Consider the following 21569-nt stretch of genomic DNA (forward strand, 5'->3'; position numbering starts at 1 on the left):
TGTGTCCATATTGCTCGAAGAAAAAGCGTTTATTTACATCTCTCCATCATAATCATATTTTTTTCCGGAGAACATGAAATAAATAATAAATAAAAATGCCTCTTTTCGATCAACAACGATTTCATTTCATTATCGGTAAGCAACTCCTCTTTCAACGAACAACATTTTTTTTTCTTTATTTTTTAAACAATAGCAAATTCAAATATTTTTTAACGCGTCTTTTAATTGTTTGTTTATCTTGTAAACCCGTATGGTTTATTTATTAAAGACCAACGCGTCTCGTTACAATTGTTTAGGATTCCCGAGCACGCAACCAACGAACGAATGTTTGGAGAAAAAGTCGTAAAACCCCGATGAAAATCATGTCGGAAGTTGAGGTGATGCTGGAAAAGAGACACCTGGAAAACGCTTTTCTCGTGAACAGAAATCAATATTTTGGCTGATCTGGCACGCAAACAAGCGTGATTTGTTTATCACACAAACGCGATATCAAATTTCACAATTTTTACGATTGTGTGGAGTGATAAAATGAAATGTGAAGCGCGTTATCCGCCTTAAAAGTATAAACTAAAAGTTATAACGGCGAGTTTTTTGTGTCATCTCTTATGCGGCGGCGGCGTCCTCATGTAATTTTGTCACCATCTTGGCCAATTAAATTTATTTTATCGCGTGAAATTCAATCGGACTGCAGTTAAAATTGACTTGAAATCATAATTTTCTAAAAAAAAGTTTGACATATTAATTAACTGACAGATTTATTGCTTGTTTAGACGATCTTTTTGGAAGTCGTTAAAATATTTCTCAGTTTTTGACCTTTTGCAAATGTAGAAATTATCGTTATTCAATCAATTTCGCGAGAAATTTAAGGCGATCATGCTTCCCGTCGCTGATGATTGTTTTTTGTTATTAAATATTAATTGTTGTGAGTGTTCAAGTGTCAATGTCATTAAATGACTTTGTCTTGTGTAATTTCTATGAAATTTGATAAGGCTTTTAGTGATAAGATAAGACAAAGAGATAGGAAAAAAACTTAAATTTAGTCAATTTTGAATATTTTCTCATGAATTTCACTTCTCTTGTCTAGATTTTTTCCACTATTAATTTTTTTTTATAGATTTTTACTCATTTTGAGATAAAAAAATGACAAAATCTCTTGATTTTCGTTCAAAACAACCATCATCCCTTGTCATCTATTGAAATTTTTTTAAACAATAACATGTCTAGGATCTTCTAAAGTTTCTCATGGGCCCTCATTTTTATTACAGAAAACACCTTCGAGCATCATCAACATCATCATCGACTGCCATTCCAGTTCCGACAGTCTGTTCATATCCGTTCATAAATCAATTTTCGATGCAAGAACACTTGAGATGCTAAAGTGAACAACAACACGAAGGAGATAAAAAGTGGATTCGGAAAGAGTAATTAAAAAGATATGAATGGTATGTAAGAACAAAACATGAAAGAAGTGCATACAGCCAAGGGAAAAAAGACAAAAAAAAACGTGTGATAATGAATAGAAAAAAAAACGAGAAAAAAATGATGGGAGGACAGGAAGTGATCGAGATAGGAACCGAGATACGCCGTGAATCAACACTAGAAGTCGATTTTTTTCCCTCGAAAACTCCTGAAAATCAGTTGATATCTCAATCACTTAAATTTAAGTCTGAAATTTATGTTAACAATCTCCAATCTGGACAAGATGCTGCCTTTGTGATGGACAAGTAAGTTAGATTCCCAGAAGATGAAAATTTGAATTTCAAATGAAACTGTCAACGTGATTGCCTTTCAGCTTCATTTCAGGGATGGATTCAGTCTGAAGCTGGCAATGTAAGGCCCTACAAAAGATATTCACAGTAGAGCTTCGAACTGCGGAGATACATCCTCAAACCTAACCTAACTAATCTATACCAATTTATCCAAACCAAGCAAAAATTAAGTTTTAAGTTCCTTATGAATACAAAAGGTATGAAATTGTCCCAAAAATGGGTTGAATTGATCCCTTAAATGTTCAAAACTTTAAGGGATCAATTTAAAGGTCATTTAGAGGTCAATTCGACTCCCTTTGTAATTGACCATCTTCAGTCTTGAAGAAATTAATCAGTTCAAGAGGTTAATTTGATCCATTTTGGCTAAACAAGTTTAACTCTTTAAGCCTTAAAGGATAAAATATACCTCTTGAATAAATTCTAAACTAAATATGACTGAAGATTGACAATTACAAAGGAAATCTAACTGACCTCTTACAACATGTTAAGGTCAATTTCATACCTTTTTGAATCCATAGGGTCCCAAGAGACGTAACCCCGTCACTGTTTCTCTTGACCATTAACTGATTTTTTGTTATGAATGAAGATGCCAAAATCTTACGTTTACTCCATTCATTCTCCTTTACCTTACGGTTGCGCGATGTGAATGAAAGAACTGAACGAGCGATAAAACAGGAAAGAAACACGCGATGAAGAAGGAAAAAATAATCATAACCAGATCATCATCAGTTCGAGTATGAAAAAAAAGAATGCGTCGAAGAACCAGAATATATTGTCGATGAATCGTACATTGACATCAACTGTCCGTCGTTGACGACGTCTTTGCTTTGTATAATATATGTGAAGATTGAGAAGTGAAGCAAATCAAAGAAAAATCAGAAGCATAAAAAAATTATTTGTAATAATAATAATACAATGCGTGTATATGTCTCTCCTTTTGTATTTTTTTGTCATACATGCGACACGACAACATGTCGACATCACATTCGAGAATCAAAAGACGAGAGAATTCAACTCGCAATCCAATCTCATTATGTTTTGATATGAGTTGTCGCGTATTTTACTCATTGCCTCACCTTCTGTCTTTTCATTTCATTTCTTTTCAACTTTTTTTTTTGTTTTGATGTTTAATATGTGACTGTTTTATGTTATGTTCTTCGTTGTTAAGAACCAGATTGAGACATGTCTTTCATAAATCCGTTAGTTGATTGAAATTACACGTTTGAGACTTCTCATCGATTCTCGTCGTGCGTTTTGTTTTCTCTCTTTTCAGGGGTGATTGAACCAGTTTTCATAATTTTTTAATTACCCAAACAAATATTGAGACATTATTAACATGAGAATGGTTAACGTCCGTTTTGTTAAACATTTATAAAAAATTAAGATTATTAAACTGGTTGTTGTTACTTTGTTTCTCATTCGTTCATTCATTCATAAAAAAAAACAATTTTCTACGTTTTGAGTAAAAGACGTGGAAATGGACGTTTAATTTATGCATCGGATTTTAATATTTTAACGAGAAAAAAATTCACGGCGTCGTTAACAAGTCGTCATCTCTTGTGTAGGTTACGAATATGACAGGAACACGGTGAGAAAAGAATTAAAAGTGAATTAAATTGGAAATGGAAGTTTAATAACAACTATTTAAGTAGCAGAGGAAGCAAAAGAAGATGAAATTGGAGTATTTTTTTTTATTCAAATTGACCATTACAGATGCATTATGGACTATTTTGGAGGAAAGAAAAGATTAAAAAATCGGAAGTGATGTTTTTTGGGAGAATAAACGACAATGATTGTTAAAAATTGCTCTAATTTGATGATTTTTGAATAAAATCGATCAATTTATTTCGTAATTTTATTTAATTTCGATATATTTTCAAATTCAAAAGTAAATTTTTATCGATTATTTCAAATAAATTCTTAAATTTTTTGTTTTGATTTTAGAACTGAGAAACGAGCCAAAATAATAAAATATATTAAAAAGGACGACTTAAATATTTTTATTTAATTTAAAAATTAAATAAAAAAATAAAAGTAAAATAATTTTATAAATTTAAAATTTTTTTTATTAATTTAAAAAAATAATATTTTATTGATTTAAAAATATTTTTTTAAAATAAGTTTTTATTTTTTTATTTAATTTTTTAAAAAAAATTCTTAAAATAAATTATTTATTAAAATTTTTAAAAAATTTCTTGATTGAAAAAATGATTGAAAAAAAATATAATTTTGTCCTTGAAACGTTCTTTCAACACGCCAAAAACCTCATAAACTCATATGACCTGACAGCTCAAAAGAACGCATCTGAACTACATTCCTCCACATAAAGAAGATTTCTTCTTAAAAAAAACAGCCTTCACCACAATCGCCGTCAGATGAACGTGTGATAAATAAATTTAATTTATAATAATCCACAATTTCGCAGACAAATTCATCAGAAAACGTTTTTTTTTTTTGTTAATATTCACCTCATATACTCGCCAATATATTACTTGATCGCAACCTGTTGCTCAGTAGGCGTCGATTTTTTTTTTTTATAAAAATTCGATAAATTTAACCAGAAATTCACAGCTGCTCAAATTATTCCAAAAAAAGAAAGAGTTTCCTTTTAAAACAAGAACTAAATAAATTTCACTTTTTTTTATTGACGTAAAAATTCAGTAAATTACTCCCTCTATTGTTTCTTCTTCCATCAGTCAAGATCCACAAATATGTCTTTAATTGCCGGCAATTTTCTCTCCTCGACATCCAATTTATCAAAAAAAATTCCGAGATAAAAATTATTATTAACTAGATTATTGTTATTAAAATTCTTGAAACTGGAACTATTAAAATGTATTTTAAGCTTTTCTTTTTCACGTAATTAATTGGAGTACGAGATAAAAGATGATAAAATTCGATATAATTATATACTTGTCACAATTATTTTATTACTATTGCGAAATGATGATCATTATCATGATAAAATATAAAACGAAAGTAAATTCCAGGCAAAGTTTTATTACTTTGCAGTAATTTTTTTAAACAAATACACGAACGAACAACTGTTACCTGGTTATTTTGAAGTAAGTTACTTGGTAATAATGGAGTAAATACGTGTTGTTAATGAGAAATAAATAAGCGACGCGTTAAATGAAGTGTGTGCTGTGTAAATAAAGACGAGCTGTGTGCTAAATATGGCGTTTTTGGGTCGAAAATTGTCTTATTTCTCGACTTTTAGACAAAAATTGTGTGAAATTTGTGGTAAAAGTGACAGGAACTTTACTTGCGAGAGAAAATAATCGTCTAAAACGCTAAATAAACACCGAAATTCCAAGAAATATTTGTCGCAAGTTTTAATTTTTCTTATCGCTCGAATGAATTGCACGTAATATAAGAATTAAATAGCACACTTTGCACTTTGAGTCATCTTTCATGATTTTTTTTTGTAAAAAATTACACAAAATGATGATAAAAGAGGAGCGAAAAACAAAAGTGAATAATAATTGTCATAATTGCAGTAATAAACTGCTTTGTAAAGTTAATTACTTCGTTTAAGTGGCTATTTGTTACCCTTTTTCATGCATATTTCCGATGCAATGAGCAACGATGACGCCCAAGAGCACAGGAAAAAAATTCTAGAAGCTAGAAACAGAAGTTTTTAATTTTTTTTTCTTGAATTTCATGATTAAAAAAATGCTTAAATTCCTAATATTACATCACTTTACAACAATTTTTCTACCTGCGCCCTTCCGTAGCATCTCCCGCCTTCTCATAGACACACACACACAAGACACCGTTTTAAATGAGATCAAAATCATTACCAAAAAATGATCACATTACGAACAAAAAACTCAGGCAAAAAAAAAATGCATTAAGGATCATCCGTACAATTCTTCGTCTTTCGTCTTCTTCATCTCTCTTGTCTGAATGTAAATGCAAGGCAAATCAAGGCACACAAAAAAAAAGTTTTAAGACTCGAACATGTGCATCCACTATTTTATTCCCACAGTACCTGATCTACATTTCATGCGTCGTCGTTGTTGTTGTTGTAGTTCGAGGCGTGTATTGTACAGATGCTTCTTTATTATGTGTGCAGATAATTTTTTTTATTGCTTTGTAAATATCTTGTTTTCGCATAATAAATAAAATTTTTTGTTCGAGCTCTCGTGATTTGCTCCCGATCAGCAATAAACAGTGGCAAGTGACCAGTTGTTGTTGCTTTGCCATCAAAAAATTGACCAAAAAATCCGGTTTTTCAGCTCCTTTCAATATGGAACGAATTTCAGTTTCCTTTTCGTTACGTTTTTCAGATGCTTTTTTGCTGCCTTGCATAACAAATTAAAAATAAATTGCAGCAAAAACAAAACAAATCGATTGAAATAATGATGCCTTGCGTTGATTGGAGTGAATTGATTGTTTTTGATCAGTGGATTACGTCAAGAGCGTCACTTACGAGTCTTATCATTGTTCAAAGATTCAATCAAGGATCATTTTTTCTGTATTTTTTTCACATAAAAACAACAAAAAATTGCATCTGCGTCTCAAATGTCCAAATTTGCATCAATATCAGGGTATTTTGCATACTCCAAAGATTTCGTTCGTCCTTTTTTCTAAAGAAATTCTCAAAAAAAAAAATAATTTTTGATAAAAATTAATTTAAAAAGACAAAAAATCTGCTGGAGAAATCTGACACTCACATGTGTGTCTCGCCTCCTAATTGGAATCTTTTGTAAGAAAAAATTCCTTGAAAAAGTACATGATACACTTGAAACTAGATTTCATAGAAAACGATATTTTTCTGTAAAAAAGAGTCCTTTTGTGATGAATTTCTTTTCTTTTTCTTGTTCTAAGTAACGAACGCGATGAAAGCAGACAATAATCAACTCTTTCATCCCGTTCCATGAGAAATAAAAATAAAATGAACATCTGATGAGATGTGATAAAATATTTTCTGATATAAAAACCGCACTTTTTCGTGCTGGGTGTCTGTCATTTATGTGTAGTGTGAAATTTTAATTTCTTATGAGAAATATTTAATTTATTATTTTATTTATTTTTTTTTATTATAAAAATAAGCGACCGCAGAAAAAAGGATCTGTTTGTTGTAATTTATTGCCTTTTCGTTCGCTTATTTTTTGTGGCATGAAATTTTATTAAATTATGAGAATTTTTTTTTTGAACCTGTGATGATCAGATGTTAGTTTATTTTGTTATTAATGATCTTTTCTCGTTGATGTGAGAATTAATTAGAACTTTTTTTTAAAAAAATCACTTCTGGTTTTTTTTATTTTTTTTTTTAATTTAACAGCCGTTCACAGACCAGAAAAATAGAGAAAAGTCATAAACTTACTTCCTTCATCCTTTTAATAAATTTTTATGATTTTTTTTCACTTCCTATTAAAAAGTTATTAATTTTCTAATGTTTCACATGAGTGAGAAAAAATTAATAATTATTCAAATATTTTTCTAGCACATTCTTTCCGGCAAACGGAGGTTCTCATCAAAATTTTAGATTGAGGTTAAAGATCATCCCTGAAGTGTCAATTTTTAGTAAACAAGTTTTTTTTTCTATTTTGACGAGGAAAAAGGAAATCCGATTGAATATTAAAATTAATATTATTAGAAAAAACTTGGGAACCAAAAAATATCAAACGGAAGTTTCAAATTCCTAATTTAAATTAAAATCGCAATAATTTGCATGTTTTTTTCTAACCCTAGCTGTTAATTCAATTTTTTCACTCTAATTCTTTCTCTAAGCCTTTTACATGATTTGAACATACCTGAACCCATTTCAAAATCGGATCAATTGAATAACTTTGTAACATACAGGATTCAGTCTACTTTAAATTATAATTAAGTGTCTTTAAAAAATGTATTCAAAAAATAGAAACCATAATAATAAATCACCCAAAAAAAAATCGAACAAAAAATGAACATAGAACGGATGTCAACTAATCTACATTTTAAAACTTGAGGTACATCCTCAAAAATTTAATCCTTTAACATAATTATTACAATTATGAACATTTTTTTTCTAAAAAAAATTATCTAATGAACCAACATGTAAAAAATTTTTAAAAAATATTTTTTTTAAATTTTTTTCTGAAACATGTGGGTTGGTCGTGTGTACTAACATACCAAACTTACACACGCAAGTCCATTAGAAATGTTTTAATTGAGGACCCTTTCAAAGTTTTTTTTGCCTTTGGTGACGTTTTAGGCAACTAGTTGTTGGTTTTTGTTCGCAACTCATTCAATAGAGTCGTCAGATCATTACGAATTGTCAAAAAAAAAAAAAATGAATAGAATTGCGAGTGAATGGACTTAGGATCACAAAACTTGTTTTGATGAGTGATTATTGAATAGGATCAACGACTGTATTACATGACAGGAAAAATATTTTTTTTGCGCATTATTCCCATTGTTCACTAGAAATTGTAAAAATAATCAAAAAAAAGTATGTAACAGAAGCAACAAGGTCAAGTAGGATTAATTTTAATTGAAAAAAAATTTTTATGAGAAACTCGATTTTTTAAGTCACCCAATTACTTATTCCGTTTCGCCGAATGTGAATGTTTGTAAATAATTTCGATAATAAAAAAATAAATAACTCATAAAATGCAATTATTACCTGATTTGTGTGACAAATAAAAAATAATTATTATTTATTTCGAGTTTTGCAATCACTCAAATCGATACGGAACGCCTTAAATAACTAAAGTCGACCAGATGACGTCAGATTTCTTTTTGTCTTTCTTTGTTTTTACAAAAAATCTCTAACAAAATGTAAAATAAATGCAATTACGATCCAAAACATGTACTTTACGTAGAAAAAAATTTATACAGAAGGATAAAAATTATTTACGATTTCTTGTAAGCAATTATTTTTATGCGAATTTATGTGTACTTTTTTTGCTTTATTTTATTTTTATTTAAAAAAAAGTAAAAAAATCGTTTTTTGCATGCAAAATTTTTTTACGAAAATCGTATTTGACAGTTTTTTTGATGGCTTAATCAGTTTGAACTTTATTTTTTGCCAATTTTGTCGTATAAAGTTGAATAAATTGATGTTAATGTGGGAAATTTGTATGTTGAGCAGGTTTTTTGTTTTTATGAGCAATTTTGACAGTTTTCGATAATTATTGAGGAGAATAATTGATTAATTTTTTATTTAGGTGAGTTAATTCTCACCGTATTTTTTTGTGTGTCATTGTGATTTTTTTTTCTGAATTAAAATTATATCAACCACAAAACCAATAATTTTCTTTCTTTTCATTCATTCATGGTTCTACTTCCTCCACGCTCACACACAAAGCATCACAATTATTTTTCCATAATAATAATTTTGTTAACTCCTTTTGCTCTCCGTAACTCGTTACTGTTTTTTTTTATAAGAAAAATAAATTTTAATGCTTGGCTTTAATCCAAGAGATGCAATTACATGTTTCTATATAATTATTGCTTTGGAACGAAAAATTTTCAAGTATTGAACCGAATTTCAATCAAACCTCAATCAACGAGCGGAGAGGCAAGAAGAAATTACGATAAGATAACATTTTTATAGTAATAATTAACGTTTTATTATGCTTACCTCTCATTTCTCTGTAATCCAGTTCCATTTCCTGTTGATTATTTGCCAGCTTTGTGTATTTGTTGCTGCCGACGACATTCGTATACGACGACTTAAATGCTGCAACAGCGGAATTTTGCCATATTGCGATGGCAATCAGGTGCATAACGCACATTAACACCATTTTTTGGGTGACTTGAAGGGCACTGATCCTTCGATTAAATGTCATTTTATTCATTTTTGTGTTTTTTTATTATTTTTTTTTTTTTAGAAATTTATCGGCATCATTTTTAAGATCTCAATAGTTCACCTTTAGACCCAATTGCAGAAAAATTAACATACAAAAAAAAAATTATTAATTATTATATGCCACTTCACTCGTTCTCTCGTATTTATTCACCTATTAGGTAATTTTTTTATTTTATTTATTATTTTTTTTTATACAATATTTATTAGGCTACCACAGAGGTACCGAGCAACACACGGCGAACTGCAGAATAATGCAATTTTATGGTCTTCTTGTGTTGTGTGCCGTGTCGTGAGTGCGAGTTTCAAGTGCTTTTAAAACATGTGTTGTATTGTGTAAAAAGATATGCAAAAAACCTGTTGTTTGTTCACAATTCACATCAAACGTCTTACTTTGTTAATTATTATCTTTATATTTTTTTACGATGTATTGGCGCTTTATGTCTTTTTTATTTGTTCAACTTTGCACTAAGACATCAAAAAAAAAAAAAATGCGCGTTAATTTTTAAATTAAATAATTTGTCTTCTGCTTGGTGACAATTTTTCATTTAATTAATTAAATCTTTTATTTCTTTTTCTCACAATTAACTCAATTGTACTTTTTTTATTTTTCTTTTTTTTTTCAGAGACACTCCGAGATACGATCCAACTTAAACGCCTTACGGACTAAGACTAAAAACTCGAATGGATGAAAATGAAACAAAACTCATACACACAATTTGTCAGTTTAGTCATAATGTTGTACGACGATCGTAGATAAAATTGCGGCGCGTCGTACAGAGTCGGTTCGTAAACAAAAATAACCCATGAGACATGAAATGCATGAATGAAGTTGATGTGTGCGTTGTGAGCTTGTGTGCGTGCGTAAGTGGAGTTTTGTTCAAGATATTGTCGAGTTTCTTGTAAATATGTTCAAATTTTGTGATGCAATGGAAGTTTTTGTTTTTTTTTTGCGAAGGTGTGGGACCATATGGGTGTCGAGACCAAATTTAGGAATTTCTTAAAGGAATTTTTCTAGTTTTTTTTTTGAATTTTGAAAGGCTCAGAATTTTTAGGGGAAAAGTACGAGACAATAAGAGTTAGTAGAGCATGACACATTTCTCAAAGAGGTTGAGACAGTTTTGAAGAAACAATAGAGTTGTTATTGATAGTCATTTAAATTTCCTATAAATTCTTTGTGAGGGCGAGTCATTGGTTTATAACGGCTGAAAGTTTAATTGGTCATTCATGTCGTTGCATTTTTTATTACTTAGCAATTGATTTTTGTTTAATTTTTTTTAGAATTCTACTTAATTTAATAATTTTTTAAAAATTAGCTTTGTCAAAAAAAAAATATATATATATGAAAATCTTTTATTTTAGAAGTTGTAGAAATTTCATTTACCTATATTTTAAAATTTAGTTGTAAAAAATTAATGAAATCGAATGAAAAAAATGTTTAAAAAATAAAAACAAAAAAAAAAAAAAAAAAAATATTTTTATCTAAAATATTGTTATATTTATAAAAATATTTTCAAATTTATTTAAATTTTCATTAAATTGTACAATTTTTGAATTTCATTTTAAACAAAAAATTAAAAACAAAAATTACGATGAAATATTTATTCAAAATTTTATTTTACAAACTATTTTTAACATTTTTCAACTTTCAAAAATTATTTCATCGATTGTTAAAAAAATAAATATAAATTTTTTTTTCAAATTCTTTAATCGATTAGACAAAAAAAATTTCAAAAATTTTATTTTTTAAAGTAATTTTTTTTTGATAAAAAAAAGTAAAAAATTAAAAATTTTATAAATTTAAAAAAAAAATTTAGATTAAGGCAGAAAATTTTCACATAAAAATTTAGAGTTAAGAAAAAATTATTTTGAATATCTTCAGAAAAAGTTTAATGTCAAACGAATAAACATTGCTCAACATAAAAAAAATAAATAAATAAAAATTAAATTAAAAAAAATATTATTTTTTTCAATTTTTATGAAATTTTTGAAAAAAAATCGAAAAACGTTGATGTAAAAACTCATTTAACTTGTTACAACATCTCCAGACGATAAAAAGTCCAAAAGATGAAACATCAACAATTTCCCTGAATTTCACTCGAGGCCATGCAAAGCAGATGTTAATAAAAAATAAAATTATGAAGGATAATTTGTTTTAATTGCTCTGCATCTAAAATAGCTCGAAACGAATTCACTTGCCGATGATTCAGTCGCATCGAAGGCGATCGACCTAAAATATTCTGCACTATTAATAAATAATGATCCTACTTACCAAACACACTTCTTTCTATCTTCATTTTCGATCGCATCCATTCATTCATATTTCGCTTGAATCAAGTAGAAAAAGAAGCAGAAGACGCAACAACAACTCTGCACTTGTGATACAAATAAAATAATGTTGATGTTGACGATAAAATTATCTCCAATAATAGATCTACAACTATTTTGCTTGTTGTTTTTTCCTTTTCTTGCACATCTTTTAACGAGAATTGCACGAAGACAACGAGAAAAAGACGCATTTGCACCAAAAAAAGAAAGAAACAACACTCACTTTGCCTCTTCTTGTCGTCTTTGTGCATCTTCTTGCTTGTTGTTTGCGTTGACGTACATTTTGCCGTAAATGGTCCGTACTGAATGAGAATTAGAACAACATTGCAGAACAACTTCACATGTGTACCGACATATGCTATTGTCGTACATATATGGAAGTGCAGTGAAACACAACTTGTTGCATTCGTTCGATGAGAAATAAATTTTTATTTTTTTTTAAAGAAAATTCATGAAATTTACTTCAAAAAAATAATAAATTTAATTATTTTTCAAGAATTCATAAAAATTTAGAAAAAAAAATCAATTAAAAATTCCAATCTTTGTTAAAAAAAAAAATATAAAAAAATAACGAAAATCTGTTTGAATTAAGATTTGTGGCATGGGGAGAAAAATTCAAAAACTGCTGTAAACTGCCGTAAAATAAAAGTCCGTTAATTGTGTGCTTCAAGCTTTCATCATATCTTTATTTTTAAATTTTATGTTCTTTTTTTAAATATTTTTTTTTATTATTATTGTTTGTTCTTCTCTTTGTCTATTATCTTTATTTAATTTTTATCTTATTATTTTTATTTTAAGTTATTTATTTAATGAATTCTGATGGCAATAATAGCGAGCTGTTTATATGTTATTTTTTTAATTTATTTATTATAACTAGGCATCAATGCATTTCCATGTATTTTTTCTTGTATTACTTTTATTTTTTGCAAAAACTCTAGTTTTATGTAGTTTTTTTTATTTTTAAAATAAATTATATAGTTACACTTGCTTGCATTTTTTAATAAATGTATGTTTGAAGAGAAGAGCTTGCGAGCTAATTTTTTTAACATTTTATATTTTTTACGAGTTTTTATTTATTTTTAAGAAATTTCCGATGATTTCTACTTTAATTTTTTTTATAACAAAAATAAAATGAAAATATATATTTTTTATTTTTTTTCTATTTTTTTATGATTTATATTTAAACAAACTTTAAAACAGTCATTTTATTTTTTTTTATTTTAAATTTTATAACAGCATTTATATCTATAATATACCTCATGTTTTTTTTTTAATCTTTTAGATTTTGCTCATGTATTTTTTTCAAAGATTTGTTAATTTTTATCTAAAGAATTTCATTCATTTTATTTTATTTAAATTTTATTTTTTTTTTAATATTTATTACTTAGCATTAAATTGTATAACAGTTACAAGTATTTTTTTTTTCATACAATAAAACGTGTGTGAGTGTGTTTCAATTATTTATATTTATTTATTTTTTTTATTACAGCAGGTGTGAGTTGTTTATCTATAATTCTTGTTAAAAATTTTTATAAAATAATTATAAAATGTTGTTTTTAAATAATTTTTTTAAATTTATAATAATCATAATTTTTTAATATAAAACTAAAAAAATTGTAAGAAAAATTATTGTTTAAAAAAATTATAAAATTTCCATTATTATTTTAATCCTTGTAAAATTCCTTGTCTGTCTTTTTTTATTTATTTATTATCTTTTTCTGCACGATATTTTTTTATTCAATTGAAAAATGCTTTATTTTTGCGTTAAAATGCTGCGGCGACAGTTTTTCTGTTTTATTTATTTTTTTTTTATTTATTTTCTTGTGTAAACATAAAATTTTTCTCTAAACTTAATAAGTTTCAAACATGGATGAAATCCGTGTGGCTTCGCATGCGCCTGCCGGAAGTGGATTCTCAATGATTCGGAATCCGTTTCCGTTTTGTTGACCATTGGTCGTGCACGACGAGGTGTTTGAAGTAGTAGAAGAAGAAGCGGCAGAAGCGAAAGCGGCATCATTACTATTTCCATTGTTGTCTGAGGACGTGGGTGTTGTGGTCGACGATGTGCATGAAGAATTCGACGAATTTTGTTGTTGTTGTTGAAGTCGTTGAAGATAAGACATGGTGGCAGCATATTGATGATGGGGATTGTTGTTAGGACAGACTATTTGTAGCCCATTACCATCATTAACAGTAATCTGATTATTTTTATTAATTGTTGTTGCATTGTTATGTTGATGATGCGTTAAGTGATGCAGATTATTAAGCATGATGCGTGTCTTTGATTTGTTTTTAGTTTTTATATTATTATTAGATGATGATTTCAACAAAAAGCAGGCGGCGATTGTGGAGGTGATAAGAGCTAAGTATTGTTGTATTAATGCTCGATTTGTATGGAAACTTTTTAAAAATTTCAATTTTTTTTTTAAAGAAAAGGAATTCTCAGAGAGGAAAATTTTAGATAGAAGAAAAAATGGCATGACGCATAAGAGGCAATGAAATTATTAGAGAGATAGAGGAGAAAATGATAATAATGAAACTTTTTAATGATCAACAAGTTCGCTTTTCACCTTCACTTAAAAAAAAACTTAAAACGATGAAAAACGAACTTTTTCTAATGCAACTCTACTGAAATCATTTAAAAATATACATTTTGACGCAGTAGAAAAGAAAACTTTTGTTAATAATTAATAAGTTTGTTGAAAAATTCTATTTTTTTTCTAATTTTTCACTACCAAAGGGATCAGAAATAAATTAAAAACTTCTAGTTACCGCTAAAAATCTAATAATTAAGTTTAAAAGTTTGTTAATTATCACAGTTTGTCTTCTTCTAAACTTGTTTCGATTTTTTTTTAAGTAATAATTGTTAGAAATGTCTTCTTACACATCATCTATTAGTAAGTTTACCTACCTATAAAATATTTTTTTATTATAAAATAAATAAAATTATAACTTTTTGTTTGCTTTTATATTAGTATCCATGCATAGTACTCCATCTAATATCATCTATCAACCACCAATCTATGTTATATATATATAAATATATATTTAAAAGCTACATAAACAACAATTTTATTTATAAATAGCTCCATTTACACCTTGCGCGCAGAAAATTGTCTGTTTATAAAGTTTTGTTAGAAAATACAATAAGAATGTTTATACAAGTTATTCAATTATTAAATATTATTTAATATTATTATTATGAATTATGTTATATTTCAGGCAACGAAGTTATACTTACGCCAATCAATGATAAAAATATTTTTTTTCTGAATAAAATTAAATAAATATCAATAAATTGCCAATTTAATTATTATTATTTAATATTTATATTCGATTTTACTTTATTTCTCAATATAATTTTAATATATATATATATTTGCTTTTATATTAAATTTTTAATTAAAAATATTTAAAAATAAACAAAAATAGAGATATTGAATATAAAAATATAAATTTTGTTTATAAATTGGTAACAAACTGACTGACTAACTATAACTAAAGAAAACTTAAATTTAATAACAAAACGTCTTTTGAAACTCATGCAATAATTAATTTTTATGATAATTACCAAAAAAGTCTTATATTCGCATGCTTTTTATTATTTCTATAAACTATAAAAATATTTAAATCTAAATTTTTTATTTTTAGAAGATTTTTTTTTATTTAATGCTTTATTTATTTTTTAATGGATTTTAAGCCAGCTTCTTAATTTTTTTTTATTAAATTCTGCTTTTTTCTTCTTTTTCTGTTTGTAATATAAAGCAATATTTTTACATGTTAAATATAATTATTTATAAAAAAAAATATTTTATAAAATTAAATTAAACCAATTTTTTTCATGTTTGCAGATCAACCCAGAATTTCCTGTGACGCGCTTCTACCAAACTTAGCACCTACTCGGTTTAATGCACCAACAGCTAATTTTGAGCATTTGCATGTGTTTTTGTGTGTGAGGAAGAAATATGAAAGGAAAAAAAATAAAATAAAATAATAAGATGATGATTATGAGAAAAATAATAAAAATTAATTAATTAATTTTTTTTTGCTGAATTTTGTATTTTTTTTTACATGTCTGATAAATAAAATATATTTTTTCCAATTTGTGACTCATCAACTAAAAAAACGACATTAAAAGCACACAAAAGGCGTATTTTTAGTACAGGAACAGGAAAGGCAACATATGCTGGGGGTATTCATACGTTACCTTGAAACTTTTATGCATTCAACAAAAATTTTATTCTTCTTCGTCGTCGTTTAATTTAATGTGTTTCAGTTCATGCAACATTCGATTATATCGATTCAGGGAGTCTCTCATGACATCTATGTTCCCGCTTAGGTTCTTTTGCAGCCACTTGCCTTGTCCCGTCATGCCAGCGCCGTAATTATGAGCTCGGTTCCACGCTTCTTCCTGTTTCGCGCGATAAATTCGTTCGGCATTTTCGCGTTCACTTCTGTCAATTTGCTTTTTGCGGCTTTCCCAAAAGAGAATTTGCGCAATTCTCCCTTCGTCTCGGCCACGCAACGCTTGCTTCATGGAAGGCGTAAATTCGCGATCGTTCTCTGCCGTTGCTTGAGCCAGTTTTCGTTCGATATCTTGCAAGCGTTTCGTGCGTTCCTCCTTGATGGTCTTTTCGAGATCGTCACATCGCTTTTTCCACTTTTTTTCGATGCGTTCGAGGAATGAGACGCGATTCAGGTGTTCTTCGACGCGTGCTGCTTCGGCACGTTGGATCATCGAGAAGCACGAACGTTTCATGTCGGCGCGATAATCCAGGAGATTTTTTCGGGCACGTTTGTCGTTTCGGCTTCGTAACTCGGACAAGCGGGACTCGTCATAGTGTTTGATGGGTTTTCGCGTGTCATATTTGTCCATCCAGCGTTCGCAGAGCCACGGAAGTGTCGGAGGTTTTGGCGAGCCACCGCGTTCTTTCGCATCGAGATAATCGATCATCGGTTGGTAATAATTTATGAGGTACGCGTAGTTGTCTTCGTACACTTCTGGCGGGAGACGACGTTTGGGCCCGTAAATGTATGGACCAGCGGGCTTTTGAGAGACTTGCATTTTCTTTGTTCTTCGGGAAAAAAATTCAAATTAAATGAAAACTCGAGCAACGACCGACCTTCTCGCAATTTTTTTAATGTCAAACTAAAAGGAAAACCTTCAGTTACTCGTTTATTTATACAGAGATTGACACACGACGCGTGTCTATTCTTATCATCGTGATATAAATAAAATTTGGCGTTCGATCTTTAATTGTTTATTAATACAGGGACGAAAAAAATATTTATTTATTATAATGAACTATTTAGTAAAATTTACAAATAATTTCAAAAAGTTACGATTTTGTCAAAAAAAATAAATAAAACTTTAAATAAAAAAAATTAATTAAATTATTAAAAAAATTTGGAAAGATGACAAATTATGGGAAAATTTTTAATTAAATTTTGATCAATTAAAAAATTCAATATTTTAAAAAATTTTAACTGTCAAAATAAAAATTTTAAAATTAAAAAAAAAAAAAAAATAAATAAAAATATATTTTAAAATTTTCAACAAATTTTGATACCCATTGATAACTTTAAAAAATGACTTAAATTTTTAAAAAATTATTTAATTTTTTCGCATTATTTTTTTAAACAAATAATTAATTTTTAATTTTAATTTTTTTCATAATAAACAAAGGTCAAATAATATGAAATTGCGTTTAAAAAATTTTTGTTTTAAATAAATTTTTGAATCATTAATTTAACTATATTCTACAAAGCTTAAGTTAAGTTAAATTAATTATAAAGAAATTTATTTAAAAAAAATAAGCAAAAAAATAATTCGATAAAAATTAAAATTAAAAAAATAATCGTCATTTTGCTTAAAATTACTGCTTTTTAATTTTTTGCTCATTTTTTTTTTTGTATAAAATTTCCTTAAAATGTAATAAAAAATAATTTATATTTTTTAAAATTTGCTTCTGTAAAATTTTTAAAAATATTTTTTTTCGTCCCTGTTTAAGATTATTAATTGTCTTCTCGTTCATCATCATCGTCGTCTCTGAGTACAATCAACAAAGTAAACCAGAAGGCCGTTGTCGTCTTCGTCGTCGTCGATGTTGCATGACTGACAAAATACCTCATGACGTAATATTTCTGTTTTATATTTATGGTCTTCATCATTATTAGCTGTCATTAATTAACGAGAGAGAACAAATTCCTTTTTTGGGCCATCAAGCGAAAAATGTTGAAAATTTTTATTGATATGACTTTCGTGCGTTGTTTTTCCTCGAAGGTCGAATATTTTCATTTTTTCGCGAAACTGAAGCATGCAAGACCAACAATTATTATGTAACACCGACTTGCAGACAAAAAATTTTCCTGACGTCAGACATGAACGATTTTCAGTCCATTTCTGCAGTCAAGTAACAAAAAAAAGACTGACGTCACTTGAAAAACTTTTTCAAAAAAAAAAAAGTTTCGCGATGTGACTTCAGTAGACGTGCGAGACGGAGTGCTTTCACATTTAAATTTATTTTCCATATCATGCAACAAATTTTTCAAAATAAAAAAAAATGTGATTGTGTATTTCGTGTTCCTGTTTCTCTATAACTAAAAAATTGTTTTTGCATGTATTTCTTCAATGAAATGTCTGTTAATGTTCAAATTTTCATGTTTTTTTTAAATAAAAGTTTTTAACATAAAAAAAGTTGTGCAGCGAGAACGCAGCGCGAGTAAAATGCGTTTAATATTTAAATAAAAGCAAAATTATTGATTTTTTTCAAAGCAAATGCATTTTATTCTCATAAATTTGCATAAATATTTTTTTAAAGATATTTTTTGACAAATTTTTATAAATATCTTAAAAGCTATCAACTATTTTTTTTTGTTTTATATTTCATTCAATAAATTTTATGTATTCATATTTCAAAATGTAAGTAATGAACGAGCGCAACAAACTTTGAATTTAAATTTTTTTCTGTTCTTTGCTAGTTAGAAGACATTTCTACATGCGTTTGATCCCTTTTTGCCTCAATATTTCATTTTTTTTATCATCTTTAAAAGTAGATTTTATCAGTAAATGTATATTTTTATTGTTTTTTCTTTGCTTGATGAGATGAAAAATGGATCCCTAGCTAAACAGAATGTTGAACAATGAAAAAAATGATGAATGACATTCGGCAGCTTTGATCGAAAGAATAAAAAATCAGCCGAAAAGCACATTCGTAGCTTGTTGATATTTAAAAGCGCTTCAGCCCATGAGCAACTTTCCTATCTTTCAATGAGTTTTTAACAATTTTTTAAAAATATTTTTTGATTTCGTAACTTAAAGTCATTCCAAAAATAACGAAATGAATGAAAATGTATGAATTTTACTATCAGGCATGTTTTGATTTTTTTTTGTTCAGCAAGATGGTGACACGTGAATAGAGACTATTTATTTATTGATTTTAAAGAAGTAGTCTACAAGGTTCAGTGTACAAGAGGTTTGGAGAGAGAAACACGGTTTAACACTTACCGTATCCTTCTCCTTGCAGGAATAATCTAAATGCTTCAGCAAGTTTTCCCGGTTGCTCTTCCATGACGAGACCGCAATCAGAGATCTGTCGAAAAATATCGTTTTAACGAAAAAATGTCATTAAAAAGTAATATTAAAAGTTTACCTTCATCCAATTGGTCTTTGTGGGCTCTAAGCGCCCATTAAATGTGACTGTATCATCGATATGTGGAGACAGGGCGCCAGTGACATTTAACACTGGCATTTTTAGTGTGACACCAGCTGCAAAAAGTTTTGAAAGTGATTAATGTCAATTTTTTTTTGTTTTGGTGAAAAAAAAGGTAAAATTACTTACAATTTGTTGGACTGCCTGATGGGGTTCGGGCAATATTCAGATCTGTTCGTTTAATGTACGCATCGATGAACATCGCCAAGTTGACGGGGTTTATCGAGCGCTCGAAATATGACTTGTAGACCTGAAAAATTGAGAAAAATTTATTTTTTAGAGTAAAAATTAAAAAAAAAAATCAATTGAATTTGTATAAAAAATAAAATAAAAAGAGAAAAAAAAATTTAAGGAAATTTTTTTTTTGGCTTAAAAATTCTTTATATAAAGCTATAAAATTTTTTATATGAAAAAACATTTTAAATTCTACGAAAAAAAAACAAAATTTTTTTTTGAAAAATATTTTAAAAATTTTAAATTATTTTTTTTTAATTTTGTGAATTTTTTTACATTTTTTTCCAAAAAATTTGTAAAAATTTTGAATTTTTTTAAAAAATATCGTATTTTTGTACAAAAAATTTTTAAAATTATAAATTTAATTTAATTTAATTAAAATTTAAAATTTAATTTTTTTTTTAATTTACCTAACCGAATGTTTTTTTTTTTAATTTTTATTAAAATTTAAATTTTAAAAATTTTTTATTAAAATTTATTTTTAAAAATTTTTATTTTTTTTTAATTTTTAAAAATTTAATTTTTATCTTTAATTAAAATAAAAAAAATTGCCCTTTAATTAAAATTTAAAAAAAATTATATTAACTTTCAATAATTTTTTTTATTAATTTTTTTTGTATTTCTTTGTTTTCAGGATAAAAAATTGTTTTTTAATACACACCTGAACAAGATCCAAGTTACGCTCCTCTGGATTGCGTCCAAAATGATGCCACATCAAATAATCTAAAACACCCTGTGTCATGCCTTTGCTACGCAAATTACGGGCATTCATCAGTTGATATCCCCATTCTATCCATCCGGCAGCAGTTGAACTGCAATTTATCAGGCAAAGGGCATCAACCTAAATAATGATGAAAAATATTGTAGAGTATGCAATTTTATTGATCGAAATTTTTTTGTTCCATTGTGTACAAGTGTGGTTCTGTGTTTGTTCATGTTCAGTCAGTTATAATATAATGCAGCTATTTAACATTATTTTCGCATCGCATCGCCTCGTGTATGGGAATAAGGGAGTCATATCATAATTTTTCATGTCACTGCATGCAGCAGAAAAGAATTTTTTTTATTACTGCCATCGATTTCGGTCGAATGCGAAAAGAATGCTGTTGGGACTCTTAATTCAGAACGAAGAATTTCTCACCTTATCTGGTTGTTGAAGTGCGAAACGTGTTAAAATATTCGCTCCTGCACCAATTCCGAAGCCAATTACCGATTTAAGACCAAAGTGTGACAATACAAACAATAATTGGGCCGCTAATTCGTCGAGAGTTGGATAAGTGAAACTACAAAAAAAAAATCAATTTTAGTGAAAAATCACAAGAAAATCGATAAAAACTCACTCTTCTGGAAATGTAGAAGCATTTTCCTCCTGTCCCGGTGCATTCACGTGATAGACACAGAAGTTTTCTAACAATCCCCGCATCGATGGATAGTTAAAGAAGCCAGCGAAGCTTGTGGCATCTGAAAAAAATTAATTTTTTTAACAAAAATTAATTGAAAATTGACAAAAAACTTACAATTCAATCCCAAATCATGATACGTTAGAATGGCGGGCTTCGTTGTATCTCCCTGGACAGCTACCAAAAGGTCACCTTTGTCCGTTTGTATTCTACGAAGATCAGTAATGGATGTTAACGATCCTGTCCGTGCGACGGGATTGTGTAACTGTACAGATCGGAGCTCAATATCATCCATGGGATCGCCTGGCATTGCGCTAAAAATAGAGAA

At 28.1% G+C, this 21569-nt stretch overlaps 3 protein-coding genes across 5 annotated transcripts in view; all 3 read right to left on the reverse strand.

Annotated features, from left to right (window-relative positions):
- Positions 1 to 10220, reverse strand: part of LOC134829973 (epidermal growth factor receptor) — a 44920-nt gene extending 34700 nt beyond the window's left edge. The window contains exon 1 of the mRNA XM_063843297.1: positions 9343 to 10220. Within this exon, the coding sequence (XP_063699367.1) occupies positions 9343 to 9559 (217 nt within the window). The 5' untranslated portion in view covers positions 9560 to 10220. The remainder of the gene's footprint in view (positions 1 to 9342) is intronic.
- Positions 10221 to 15374: 5154 nt separating this feature from the next.
- The window catches only part of LOC134832916 (protein NDRG3), a 39736-nt gene continuing 33541 nt past the window's right edge, over positions 15375 to 21569 (reverse strand). The window contains exons 4-11 of one of the 3 annotated variants that reach the window (XM_063847133.1): positions 21359 to 21555; positions 21182 to 21302; positions 20983 to 21124; positions 20503 to 20682; positions 19737 to 19857; positions 19548 to 19663; positions 19403 to 19487; positions 15375 to 15815 (exon numbers count right to left, since the gene is read on the reverse strand). In XM_063847133.1, the coding sequence (XP_063703203.1) occupies positions 15748 to 15815; positions 19403 to 19487; positions 19548 to 19663; positions 19737 to 19857; positions 20503 to 20682; positions 20983 to 21124; positions 21182 to 21302; positions 21359 to 21555 (1030 nt within the window). In that variant the 3' untranslated portion in view covers positions 15375 to 15747. The remainder of the gene's footprint in view (positions 15816 to 19402; positions 19488 to 19547; positions 19664 to 19736; positions 19858 to 20502; positions 20683 to 20982; positions 21125 to 21181; positions 21303 to 21358; positions 21556 to 21569) is intronic. The other 2 variants (XM_063847134.1, XM_063847135.1) reach the window with 2 other exon arrangements.
- LOC134831908 (paramyosin, short form-like) lies at positions 15978 to 17118 on the reverse strand. The gene has a single exon (XM_063845748.1). The coding sequence runs from the start codon at positions 16958 to 16960 to the stop codon at positions 16133 to 16135; it is 828 nt and encodes a 275-aa protein (XP_063701818.1). The 5' UTR covers positions 16961 to 17118; the 3' UTR covers positions 15978 to 16132.

Source organism: Culicoides brevitarsis, chromosome 2 (genome assembly GCF_036172545.1).
Source record: "Culicoides brevitarsis isolate CSIRO-B50_1 chromosome 2, AGI_CSIRO_Cbre_v1, whole genome shotgun sequence".
NCBI classification, from domain to species: Eukaryota; Metazoa; Arthropoda; class Insecta; order Diptera; family Ceratopogonidae; genus Culicoides; species Culicoides brevitarsis.

Excerpts from the sequence above, each read along its gene's own strand:
- LOC134831908 (XM_063845748.1), bottom strand. The coding sequence starts at position 16,960 with ATGCAAGTCTCTCAAAAGCCCGCTGGTCCATACATTTACGGGCCCAAA.